Source organism: Capra hircus, chromosome 7 (assembly GCF_001704415.2).
Source record: "Capra hircus breed San Clemente chromosome 7, ASM170441v1, whole genome shotgun sequence".
NCBI lineage: Eukaryota > Metazoa > Chordata > Mammalia > Artiodactyla > Bovidae > Capra > Capra hircus.
In genome coordinates, this window is record NC_030814.1 from 66,762,662 (window position 1) to 66,775,696 (window position 13,035).

Consider the following 13,035-nt stretch of genomic DNA (forward strand, 5'->3'; position numbering starts at 1 on the left):
AGGCTTGAAGGTCTGCCTCAGACTCTGGGAGGGTCTCAACTAACCCAGGCCCAGACCTGCCCCAAGCCTGTGCGCATCAGCTCTGGTCCACCACCCACCGCCTACTGCCTAAGAACTGTGACCAATCACCCACTACCCACTATTCCCAGCCCAGCACCCACTAGCCTGACCCAGCACCCACCCCTGCTCACCCACTGCCCACCACCCCCAGCGCATCACCCACTCCCCATTACCTGCCCACTGATCCCAAGTCCAGTGCCCACCACCCAGCACCCGTGACCTGTGGCACTCCAGCCCATCGGCAGAATTGCCAGGGCTGGGGATCAGTGTCTAGGGCATCCTCAACCTTCAAAGGCCACGGTGCCTTGGAGAAAGCTAAGAATATGAGGGGAAGAATTTCCCATTACAGAAAAAAGTGGACCAAATACATCACCTGCTTTGGCTCAAGAGTTTTTCAGGAGGCAGGAAGGGGTGCTGGGAGGGTGGGGGCGTTGGCAGGTCTAGGTCTCCACAGACCCAGGTCAGAGCCGGGTGTGGTGTGTGTCCCCATGGACAGTGGGAAGCAGGCATCTGCTGACATGTGGGAGAGGTCTCAAGGAGAGCTCCCCAGGCTGTTACTAAGAATAAACAAACACACCTGTCCCTTTCTCTTGCTGATCAATTAAAATTCCCACCCTTGTGTCCAGTGTCCAGTCAGGCCCTGAAACCTCAGCCCACATCTAACATCCCTGTAACCCTCACAACCAGGCACCTCCCCTGCAATGTCCCTCCCTTCTCCTCCCCCCTCCCCACCTCCTCCCTACCCCCGGTCAACCGTCCCAGTCACATGGCCCAGGACACAGACCCCTCCTTCCAGGGCCACCTGCCAGTCTGGGGACTAGACTATTGCTGTCCAAAAGAACTTCCCACAAGGATGGCCAAGTTTCAGATCCACTGGGTCCAACACAGGCACCACCAGCAGCTCCATGTGGTTACTGGGCACAGAACCTGTGACATCAGGATAAGGAGCAGGGCTTTAGACATCACTTACTTTCAGTGAAGGTACCTCTAAACATGGCCCACAGGGCAACACAGCTGTAGGTGGAGCCACAACTCAGTGGGCGCCTGGACATGAAGGGCCGCCAGGAGGGTGATAGCGGCTCAGACAGCCCAGAGAGCAGGAGATGCAAGACCCTGAGTCCCACTGGAAGAATGGGGGATCAGGGGAGAGATCCCAGAACCTCCAGAGGGCACAACTCCCTTGCCTGCTGACCCCAGGTGAGCAGGAGGTGGCCCTGTTGGGTGCTGGGGCCACGTTGAAGGGAGACCCACATCAGAGCCAGCAGAGGAGCCCGCTCTCCAGGAAAGACGCCTGGCCTTGACCACTGGCTACCCACTTTCTGAGCCGAAGGTGTCCAGCCTTCCTGCCCCCACCTGGCCCCATTCCCCAGATTGGGATAGGAAGTTGGGCTGCGCACAGCGAGCCACCCAAAAGCCAGAGACTCCCACGTGGCCCCAACGGGCCGAGGGGCTGGTTTGCCGCGTGACAGTGGGCACTCCCCGGGTAGCTGAGAGGAGGGGATGGACGTGGTGGGAGGGGCCTTCAGGGCGACACCTATGCACGAGTGTGGGCTTGTGTCCTTGTGTGCATCCCGCATGCGTGGCTGCCATGTCGTGTGTCCTCATGGCTGTGTGTCATGCCTATGCCCGTGCGTGAGTGTGCACGGTGGAGGAAGGTGCTGGAAGGCCTCCCTATCCGGCATGCACACGTACACGCACGCATACACGACCCTCCAGCCAGCCGGGCCCCAGGGCCTTTCATCTCGCGCTGACAGGCCCCTCTCCCGGCTTTTAGCCGCCGAGAACTTCCTGTTAATAGTGCATTAACCTTGGCGGGGGCTGCCAATTACTCGACACTAATGCGGGGGGGCGCGGGTGCGCGCACTGACTGCGCTGACAGGCGCAGGGGCCGGGTACCCGGCGGGGCTCCCCTTCTCACCCGAGGGGGGCAGGCAGGAGGCAAGGGGCTGGGGGGGCACGTGGTATGTTCCCAGCTCCGGATGGCAGAGCGTGGGGTCTCTCCTGACCTCATTAGAGTAATTAATGTGCCTTTTGAAGCTGGAGAAATCGCTCAGAGCTGTGGGAAAGGGGCGCAGATCACAGGGTGGGGGGGGCCATGGACGGTGTCTGCATGCCTGTTAAAAGCGTGTCCCAGTGAGTCAGGCAGAGAGAGCCCGAGTGACAGAGAGGGACAGACGGAAACGGAGGGGGGCCGAGGGAGAGGCAGTGCAGATGGTGAGAGTCACCAATAGGGAGGTGAGCAAGGCTTCAGAATCAAATAAAGACAGAGACACAGAGACAAAAAAGCAGAGATGCGTGGAAAGACCCACAGGGGGAACAGATGGGGAGAAAGCAGGGGGGTTGGGTTGGGGGATGTCATCTCAGTGCCTCCCTGGGACTGTGGCCTCAGTTCCTCAACCTTCCCTGGCTACTGGGGACCTGCTGGCAACTCTGTACAGGGCTCTCCCAAAGAATGGTAGTGGGCAGTCAGGGAAGACCTCCTGGAAGTGGCAGTAGTGCATCAGAAGGGGAAGAGGAATTGTGAACAGCCTTGGGGCATGATAGGAGATACTGCCAACAGAAAAGGAAGTCAACTGGGGGCCAAGGCAAAGGACCCCGGCTAGAGGGAGGGGGGACCAGCTGACTGTGAGAGATGGTGTTTCTTCAGGAACCCAGGCTCAGGCTGGGTGGGAAGGGTCAGCAGGTCTGAGGGAGACTGGCCAGAGGGACTGACGAGGCTTGAGTGGGCAGCAAGCTCAGACCATCCCATGGTGGACATGGCAACAAGATGGAGATGAGGTGTGAGAAACAGAGCCCCAGCAGAACCTATTTCCCCACCTGTAAAAAGTTTGGCTCAAGCCACACCTGGGTAGACTGTGCAGCACAAGGCTGCCACCTGGTGGCAGGTCCCTCTGATGACAGCTCCTTCTAACGTGGCCTCCATGCTTTCAGCCAGCGGCCTGAGGGTAACCTCAGGCTGGACACAGAGCTACAGGCCAGCCACACTGGTCCTACTTTCCACAACCAAATTTATAGGGTGCAGGGGGAAATGGGCCAGAGCCAGACTCTGCCTAGAAACAAGGCCCACAGAGGAATTCATCAAGCCCATCACAAGAGATGGGAACCAAGGTACCACAGTGGGACTCAGGTGACCAGCATGGGCCTCAGATGGTCAAGATGGGGACTGAAACACCCCCATGGGGTCAGGTGCCAGGATGAATCTGAGATGATCAGGATGGGGACTGAGGTACCCCTAAGGGGTTCAGGGGCCCAGAATGGGGATCAGTTGCCCTAATGGGACTCAGATGCCTGAAAGGGGGTCAAGTTCCAAATATGGGACTGAGGTGGCCAGGATGGGCACTGAGCCACACGCTGTGGAATTCAAGTGTCCCCGTGGGACTCGGGAGGCCAGGACAGAGGCCTGAGTGCCAGCACAGATTGCCTGGGATGGGGGATCAGGTTCACCAGTGATTTCACTGGAGGCTGAAAGGAGAGAGGCAGGGTGGGCACGGGTAGCCTTGGCTGGCTCCAGACCTGGATGCTGCAGCCTGGGGCTCTGTGAGAAATGGCCCTGGAGTAGTAGTGTGTGGTGAGGCAGAGGACACTGCCCTTGAGGGGACCCGGGCTGAAGCTGGCCTGGAAGGGGAGCCCTTAAGTAGTTTGGTGGAAGAATAGGAGTTCTCCTTTATTAAGCCTACAGGTAACTAGTGGCAGGGTCTTCTTCCAGGCAGGTGGGGGCAGGTCTTCTCCATCTCTACCCCTCCTTTGTGGGATTCCCCATGGGACCCTCTGAACAGTTAGGGATGATCCAGATGGTCACAGGTGGGAGGAATGAGGCTGACATGGACCCAGATCTGCTGCCCTCTGCCCCACCCGTGAGCCAGGGCGCTGGGTCTGGCCCGCTGTGGAGTTGGGTACCGGCTACAAAAGCACTGCTGCCTTTATTTGTCCCCGCCCCAGAGGAATGGTGCCCCCAGACAGGACACCCAGCCTGCCCGCCTTCCAGGCCTCAGCCTGGGGCTGCCGCATTCCCACCAGGGAGGGTGACTGGTATAAGTCACATCATGGCCAGGGGCCTCAGAGTCCTGTGTAGGGCTGCCCCTCTGGCTTCCACCCGGTAACCTGGGCAGTCCTGTCTGCAGAGAGGGCTGAGCTGGCTTCCAGTGGGCCGGGAGGGCTCCACACATGCTGTCTGGTCCAGGCGGGGTGTTCCAAGCACTGGGAAGGCCCCTGCCTTTTATCCTTCCCCCAGGGCCACTGGAAATGCTGCCTTTCTGAACCAAACATCTGAAAAGGAGGGGAAGAAGGTGGTGAGAAATGTGGGTAAGCCCACCCCGCTCTGCCCCCACCCAGCTGTGTTTGAGGCTGAGTGCTGAGCCCTCTAACATACCAGCCCCCGCCCCCAGCCTGCAGGCCTTGCCAACTCCCGACCTGGGGGCAAAGGGGGTAGGTCCCCTAGCCAGGAAATGCAGACACCAGAGGGATTCTCGGACCATACCCACACCTCCCTCTGTGGGTGGGAGGGGGGCTGGAAAATCAGAATTGTCCTACAGTCTCCAAGCTTCCGGGCCTGAGCCTGCAACATGCTGGGGTTAAAGGGGCCATCAATCCCGCTCAGGCAGTCGCTGGCCCTGAGCCCAGAGCCGCTGGGTCACCTCAGTTGTCAGCCCTCTCTGTGTCTCTGCTGCTCCCTGTGCCTGGGACACTCTTCCTAGGGCTGGGTGGTGGAGAGGCAGTCTCAGACCCATCCTCCAGCTTTGGTAGCATCTGGCAAGCATCCTCCATCTCTGACACTGATTTTGGCCTTCACCATCAGGCGCAGAGGAAGTGCTCACCCACTCCAGCCATGCAGCTGGTTCCCATGTTAAAGAAATGGGAAACTTAAACGGTGAGACAGGGGCCTCAGATGAGGCCACGCAGCCTGTGATGGCAAAGCAGTGCTCACTCCAGGCCCACCCCTGCTGCTGGGTGCTGACTACGCTGAGCACAGGCACAGGCGGTCCACCTGACTGTCTTCCTGTTGATCCCACTCCCCACCCACCCAAGGAGTCCCTGAAAGTGTGTAGAGTGCTACCTTACCATCTCAGGTTCCTTGTCTCAAAGACTGTCTCCTCGTCACTGTCCATTGACGTCATCTCGGTGGGGTCCTCGGTGTTGGCCAGGAGCCCGTATCTCCTCCGCTGTGGCTTTTTCAATCTGAAAGCAGGCCCAGGCTCACTCAGTGACTCTCTCACGACCTCTCCGTGAAGCTGCTAACCCCCTGTCCAGCTTCCCACCTTTTCCCATAATCCTCCTCTGCATGATTCCCAAAGCCTTGCAGTGTACTTTCCCGGCCTAATTGCATTTCTTCTCACAATGGTTACAACGATCATCAATTGCTCTTATGTCAATAACAAAAGGTGGACATCTCCCTTGGTAGGCCCCAGAGCTAGGACCCTTGGTGGGGGCGGGGGTGGGGTGGGGTGGATGTTGTTATCCCACTATACAAACAAGAAGACTGAGTCTCAGAGCAAGTATTAGGATTTGCCAGAAACATCAAGTGGAGAGCTGTCTCAGACAGAAGCTCTGGCTCCTGACCACCACCAGGGAAACCGCGGGGTCTCTATGAGGCCTCTGCGATGGATATAGCATGCACTGACTGACATGGAGACAAGCATTGTGCACCCACAGCAGTGTTCGAGGAAGACAGAAAATGCCCGTTGAGAGCGCCTGAACATGGTCAGCTCTGTGGGACACAGGCTCTCTGGAGATCAACCCCAGCTGTGCTTAGATTAACCCCAGAGAGGACGCCAAATGTGAAGATCAGGGGCCCGAGGAGGGGGCAAAGGGCCTGCACCAGGCAGGGGGTATGCCTCGGGAAAACGAAAGTGAAAGAAAGTGAAGTCGCTTCAGTTGTGTCTGACTCTTTGCGACCCTATGGACTGTAGCCTGACAGGCTCCTCTGTCCAAGGGATTCTCCAGGGAAGAGAACTGGAGTGGGTTGCCTTTCCCTTCTCCAGGGGATCTTCCCAACCCAGGGATCGAACCCAGGTCTCCCGTATTGCAGGCGGGAAAAGCAACAGGGTCCTCAACTCTTGGGGGAGCATGGCCAGCCCTGGACTGAACAGGAGCAGCAAAGCGGAGGGGCAGGCTCCGGTCTGGCACCGGAGCGTCTGCCGGGCTGTGAGCGTTAACCACAGCGAACGATGCGGCCAGCCCCAGCTCGCAGACGGAAATTGGATTGATGGCCGCGACGCTCGTCTCCAGGCTGGCGGAGCGTCATAGTGTTCCGGAGACTCCCGGTGCCCTACGCAACCCACAACCTCCCGCCTCCGTGGCTCCCTCTGGAAAACTAGCAGCGGCACTCAAAGTTCAGAAAAATAGCGCATCACGTGATTTTCTTGCCGCACCCACCCACGTGACGCCGGCGCACTGGGCTTCAAGCGCCAAAGCACGTGGGGCGCGAGGCGCGCGAGGATTGGCTGCGCCCGGCGGCGGCGTGCGCCTGACGCACCTGAATGCCCGGATGAGGAAGTAGAGAGCGGCTAGGACGATGAGGCCCGTGACCACGTAGAACGAGCGCAGCAGCGGCGAGCCCGGCGAGCCCAGTGGCCCCGGGTGTGTGTCGTTGTGCGGTGCACCCGGCTGGCTCCCGTTCGTCACGACGGGCGGCGACAGCGACAGCGTGTCCTGTGGAGACGGGGGCGTGTCCTCGGCTCCGTACAGCAGTGGCGGCAGCAAGAGCGCCGACAGCAGCAGGAGCCGCGGCGGCAGCAAGCGCGGCCCCATTGCCCGGCGGAAACGCTAGTTGCGCCCCGCCCCCTTTTAGGGACTGTATTCAATGGCGCGGAGCAGTGTCAGCCAATGGGATTCAGGGGCTGGCCTCGTAGCCGGAAACGCCTAGCCACGCCCCCGGCTGTTCACCTCACTTCACCCGGGCCCCTTAGTTTCCCCGCGTCCCAAGCCCGCCGGCTCCTCGCTCAGCCTGCCCCGAGGGGTGAGCCTAAGCCCTGTCCCCCGACAGCAGCGTGAGCACCGCGGCGGGCCGGGGGCGAGTTATCGGGAACACCCACCAGTGTCAGGGACTTTGATGCGGAGGCAGATGAGACCGAACCCGGCGGGCCTCCTTCCCACCTGGGCCCTGGGAACACTTGCTTCCCCACCCAACTCGCCCTGGGCCACGGTGTACCTGCGCTGTAGCACACTGGGCCTGATCCTCCCGTGGAGGAGACATCCAGGCCCCGAACCTACACATCCTGCCTCTGGGGGCTGGGGGACCAGAAGAAACCAAACACATCCCGTGGGAGAAGCGGGGGTTAAGTCAGTGACCTGGACCTTACAGGGCCACACCCTGCTCAGAGTTGACATAACCAGCCCAGAACCCGAGGCAGTGGAACCAGGGCTCAACCCTAAGGTTCTGCACCCCAAGACCGGGGCAGAAAGCAAGTAGCTTGGGAGCAAGGTCAGCCTCATGGGCTGCAAAGATGAAAATGCCCAGGGTCACTGCCAAGACCTCAGCCTGGGCTCTGGGAGAGGTGCCTGTCCCCCTGGGATGGGGGGCCCAAGGGACTACCTCCTCTTCTGCTCAGGCTGGCCACACCCTCTCAGACCCTGAGAGAACAGTCCCAGGGGAACTGCCCAAGGCAGCAATGAGCTGCCAAGCTGGTCTTCCTGGTTTGATTCCAGCTCATGCCCAGAACGGAGGCCGAAAAAGGTTTTCTCTAGTGGACTCTCCACCACGCCCCTTCCATCTGGACCACCCCATGCAGGATCAGTGTCCGCCCTCCACACCACGCCCCAAACGAGACTCAAGATTTGTGGGTGGACACACCATCCCTTTATTCAAATGTGACTTCCACGCTTTCTTGTCACATCGCCGGTGAGGACACACCGCCGTGCCAGCACCACAGGCCTGTCCTCCTGGAACACCTTGAACCCTGTGCCCCAACCTTGCCAGTAAAACATCTGCTGGAAAAACAGGAAGGGATTGGGGGGAGCACAAGGGCTACTCCGGCAGGAGGCGAAGATGCTGTCCCCAATGGATCACACTGCCAGGAGGGGAGAACCCACTGCAAGGGCCTGGGCCAAAGGGCCACATGCCTCCCGCCCCAGGAAGCACTTACAGGCGACGGGCTGCGAAGGCAGGCATCCGTGCCTCTGGCTCGATCCTGGGTAGAGTCCCTCCTGGGACAGGGACCCCAGGTCAACACTGTTCTCAGGCCACACTTCCTCCGGGTCACACTGACTTCCATTCAACCTGCCAAAGCAAATGAGTGTTAGCCCTTACCCCCTGGCAGAGCTGAGCTCCCCTCCCTGCCTCCCCCAGAACAATCCACAGCTCCTGGGAGGGTCTCAAGCTAGTCATCGGGGCCAACCTGAGGCCCCGCCATGGGCAGGCCTGAGCCTTTCAGATGGGCCAGGCTACCTTCCACTCTTAAGCAGAGCCAGCCACCCACTTGGGACGGAGCTGCTTAGAAAACAGCACAAGCTCTCGGAAAAATGTCATGGCAGCAGCAGACACCATAGAGAACTAGTTAGGAATGCGACTTAAAGAGGTCTAGAAAAGACAGTCAATTGATGAACAAGATTCCAAAAGGCAGGGCGTTTGGTGGTCTCCAATCCTACTAGCCAGTGGAACCTACTGGTTAAGCTCAACTGCCCAGGCTGCTCACCTGGCTGCAGGTGGGGAAGGGCAAAGGCAGGGGCCTACCTTTGGTTCCACCTTGTTTTTATTAAAAAAAAAAAAAAAAGAAAAAAAAATAGAAAAGCAAAAAAGTCAAAGAACATTCCCCGAGTAATATGGCTTTACTTTCATATGAGCGCCCGAGAGAAGAGGAATGCGGACGAGCAAAAGGAGTTACCTCGGTGACAGGACTATCTCCACATATGAGCTAGCCCAGGGAGCGGCTTGCGTCTCAGAGGGTTCTGTTGGGCGCACAACACTTCTGTCCTCCGAGGGGCTGCAGCTTCCATAGGCTAGCAGAGAATGCTCAGAACTTGTAAAGCAACAGGAGAGCTAGCTAATGAGCCAGTCAGTCTGTGGTCACCCAGGGACACTGTCTGCATCCGCTTGCTCTCTGGCCTGATTCTAGATTAAGGGGCTCAGGGTCAGCGTTGGGCGCTCCCATGTCCACTGTCCCTGCTAGGCTGCCCGCCCATCGAGCCCTCCAGCTGCCATGGCCAGAAGAATCCCGGGGCTGCCCTGCAGTCCAAGAGCCCACTCCCATCACCCACCTGCTTGCCTAACTGAGTGGGGGCAGTCAGTGGTCACAGGGGCCCAGCCAGCATCATTGGCTCTACCTTCCTCCTCTAGGAGCTGCAGGCAGGATGGCAGCCCTAGTACTCTAGCTGCCAGCTCTGCTCTACTCTGCCTGCCTCAAGCTGGCAGCAGGACGCGTGTGGTGCGATCAAAGGGAGATGCTCAAAGCGAGGTTCATTCAGACAGTCTTTTAATCAGCTTCGTGAAGCCAAAGAAAACGGCATACAAGGATTCCTCAACCACTTCAAATACAACAGTGATGGCATATGTGTATGACTTCCGGTAAAAAAAAGAATATAAACACACATTGTCAAGAACCTCTTGGGGACTGTGGGTCGCCCAGGACAGGCAGGCAGCCCGGGCACCTCCACTGCCTCCTGCACAGTCTGACCACGCTACACTCAGAAATGTTACACCAAGTTGGAAAAAAGCCACAGCTTGCTCGGCTTCCGACAAAGAGAGCGATCCAGAGTTCGATCGTTCAACCTCAAAAAAAGAGCAACCTCACGGGGTTGACCCCGCTGAAAAGAAACGAAAATAGCAACACAACCAAAAACAAAAACAAAACCCTCACAACCCCCAGTTATTTTCTAAAAAATCTCTTGGCTAGTGGTAAAAAGGTTAAAAGTAAAACCGGAAGTACGTTTCAAAATGATTTAAAAACCCTTAACAGAATGCACTTCCTTAAAAAGCAAAGGGCAGCAGTGAGGCCATCTGGGGGTCAGAAGCAGTCAGGCTGTGTTTGACAAGATCAGAACCAACAAGACTACAGAAGTGGGCACAAGGAGGCGTGGTCACTACACACTAACGATGCAGCGGCGCTCCCCAAATCCTTAAACACACAGCCATTGGAAGGACGATCTCGAGCAGGAAGGATTTTTACTCGTTGTGTGTAGCTGAGAACAAGAAGCAGGCACAGTGTAAAGGCGCGGAAGCAGACGGCAAGAGGCAGCAGTCCACGCCTGGCCCGGCCCTGGGGGCCCAGCCCTGCAGCCTCAGGAGCAACCAACCCCCCCACAGCCGAGGGTGGCGGTGGCCCACACGCACGGACGCTGCCTGCCCACTCTGCTCGGAGGCCCTGGATCTCCCTTTTCTCCTTGGTCAGAAGTGGCTGCTGGCACGGAGACCCGAGAGGGCAGTCTTGTCCCTTATAGGGTCAGCAGAATAACCAGCTCTGATCGAGAATGGCAGAGCGCACCGAGGCGCACTGAACTCCCACCACCAGCCCATGGAGCACCACTTACCATAACTGTCGTAGCTGTCTCTGTAGGACCCGCCAGAGCTCCGGTCGTACCCGCCACCCTGACTCCGGCTGCCGGAAGGACATAGATGGGCATGAAGGACACCTCAGGGGGCTTCCACCAGCCCCCACCCTCTGCAGGACCGCTGCCCCCACCTGCTGTAGTAGTCTCTGGAGCCTCCATAGCCCCCACTCCTGGACTCGAACCTGCTCCCCCCATAGCCGCGGTCCCCACCTCCTACAGAGGGCACAGGAGGAAAAGTGTGAGCTCCTGCAGCAATGCCCCCCACCTCATCCCCACAGGTGGCACTCACCTCTGGAGAAACCACGGCCCCGGCCCCGGCCCCCACGGAAGAAGCCCCGGCCTCCAGCAGAACCACCTCGGTATCCACGGGATCGGTTATCAGATGACTTGCCTGCCTGGTCCACCCGGATCTGCCGCCCATCCACAGACTGGAGACCAAGAGTGAACACGGTAAGCCTCTGCACCTCCAGCCCTAGGTCTGCAGCCCAGACCCTCCGGACCCCAAAGTGGCCACCCCTCACCTTCCCATTCATAGCCATCATGGCGTCCTTGGCATCGTCGATGTTTTCAAAGGTGACAAACCCAAAGCCCCTGGATCGCTGGGTCTCCCTGTCTTTCACGACCACCACTGTGCAGTAGAGAGGTCTAAGGTCAGGACCCCACCCTCCCTGTATGCAGCCCTGCTTAGCCACCTCCTCTGGCACCAGTCTCACCTTCAGATATCTGTCCATACTTTGAGAAGACCTGCTCCAGTGACTGCTCATTGGTGTCAAAACTCAGCCCTCCGACGAAAAGCTTGCCCTCATCTGATGCCATGGTGGCCTGAGGCAAACACCATTGAAATACTCAGGTCCTGCAGGGGCTTCCAAACTCACCCCTCCCTATTTTACTTTATACAAGTAACATATGCTTACGGGGGAAACAGTGAGAAATTATTTTGCTGCCTTTTAACCGTCCCAAGCCCACACCCAGTACTTCATCTCAAACAAGCTCTCAATTCCTCTATCACTTCGGGCCCCTTGCCTCGACTCTGTGCGTGGGCCAAGTCCACCCCTCTCAGTCAATACTCGGGAGCTCCGAGACCTGGGTACACACCGCGGGTCTGCCGCGCTCCTCAGTGCTACTTGACCATGGGACCCCAAAACTCCAGCCTGGTGACAGCCTCACAGGTCTAACACTGGACCCTTAAAGAGGGCATCGACCACCATTGCCATGGGCTGAGTGCACCCTGGCTTCCGCACTTTGCAAACATCGGAGGATTAAGTCCTAACCAGAACATCATGGCAAAGTGCTCGGTCCACTGGAGGGTGCTGTGCAGGGAGTGGCAGGGGGCGCGGGGGGCCTGTGCTGGGATGCCAACGCAGGGCGGGACTGTGGGGCGGTGCTTAGATTGACCCTTTATGGGACACAGGCTTCCGCTGAGGGGCCAGTAACAGGCGAGAAGGCGACCTGCAGCCGCGAAACCCAAACTTAAGCCCCAAACTTAAGCCGTGGGTAGCACCGGGGCTGTGTTGCCCTCGCAGAACGCCAATAAGAAAGCGGGGAGGAGCCCTAGCCCGGCCACGCCCAACATGCGCATGCGCCCCCGCGCGCGTCCTGCGCCACTCCATCCGGGCATCGGCGCTCCCGCCATTTCAATAGGCACTGTCTCCGCTCGCGGCCGCCATTTTACGGAGATGTCACGCTCGCGGCAGGCCTGGCCCACAGGGAATGCCGTCCGGCCACGACTCTACCCGGTCTACGTTGCCCCTCGCCGCTGGCGGGGCGGACTCCACCCGCCTCCACCCACCAAGGGGTGCCCGCCCTGGCACCGCTCCCGCCCAAGGGCGTGCCGCCGCCGCCCCGCCTCGTCCAGCTAGCCGCAGGCCGCCCGCCGCCCCGGGCCCGTGGAGCCGGTGCCGCCAGGGCCCTCACCACTGAGTTGGGCAGGTCCCTGGCGCAGGCGGGAAGACAGAACAGCAAAACGACCCGAGCCTCCTAACGCGCGAGTGAGGAGGGGGGCGCTGTGCTCCTGGCCTTATATACTTCGCCCCTAGGCCCCGCCCCTGAACTCTCCTCCCTGCGCTGCACCGGCCAATCCCAGGCCCTGGAGACCGTGGCTGTGCCGTATATTCATGACTGGGGGGCCGGGCCTGTAGCGGTCCCGCCCCCTCCCGCGCGTGGGCGCTGGGCAGAGAGACGCGCCGGGTCCGCATCCCCCAGCCCGTGAGTAGGGGGTGGGGTAGGCTCGCGGCGGGGCGGAGGGGACCTACTTCCGCATGCCCGCCCCCTGGCCTGTGGCGAGAACAAAGGGGCTCTGGCGGATGCTGCTAGAGCATTTCCTGGGAACCTTCTGGGGGTGGCTGAAACCCCTAGTTTTGCGGTGCTCCAGCAATTACCGACTAACCAACCTCACTTGCTGCTGCTACTGCTAGGTCGCTTCAGTCATATCCGACTCTGTGCGACCCCATAGACGGCAGTCCACCAGGCTCCGCCGTCCCTGGGATTCTCCAG

The 13,035-nt window shown here is 59.3% G+C and overlaps 2 protein-coding genes across 7 annotated transcripts; both read right to left on the minus strand.

The window, feature by feature from the left end:
- Positions 3,956-6,913, minus strand: C7H19orf24 (chromosome 7 C19orf24 homolog). Its single transcript, XM_013965535.2, has 3 exons — positions 6,533-6,913; positions 5,119-5,235; positions 3,956-4,326 (listed from the first exon to the last, which is right to left on the minus strand). Coding segments are annotated over exons 1-3 (393 nt in total). The 5' UTR covers positions 6,808-6,913; the 3' UTR covers positions 3,956-4,325.
- CIRBP (cold inducible RNA binding protein) lies at positions 6,623-12,582 on the minus strand. Of its 6 annotated transcripts, none has more exons than XM_018050452.1 (9): positions 12,457-12,582; positions 11,256-11,364; positions 11,064-11,170; positions 10,832-10,970; positions 10,674-10,755; positions 10,522-10,589; positions 8,880-8,994; positions 8,142-8,275; positions 6,623-6,708 (listed from the first exon to the last, which is right to left on the minus strand). In XM_018050452.1, coding segments are annotated over exons 2-9 (750 nt in total). In that variant the 5' UTR covers positions 11,359-11,364; positions 12,457-12,582; the 3' UTR covers positions 6,623-6,706. The 6 variants fall into 6 exon arrangements, with proteins under 6 accessions (XP_017905941.1, XP_017905944.1, XP_013820986.1 ...); XM_018050455.1 differs by lacking the exon at positions 6,623-6,708 and adding an exon at positions 7,683-7,986 and having other exon boundaries at positions 12,457-12,515; XM_018050451.1 differs by lacking the exon at positions 6,623-6,708 and adding an exon at positions 7,775-7,983.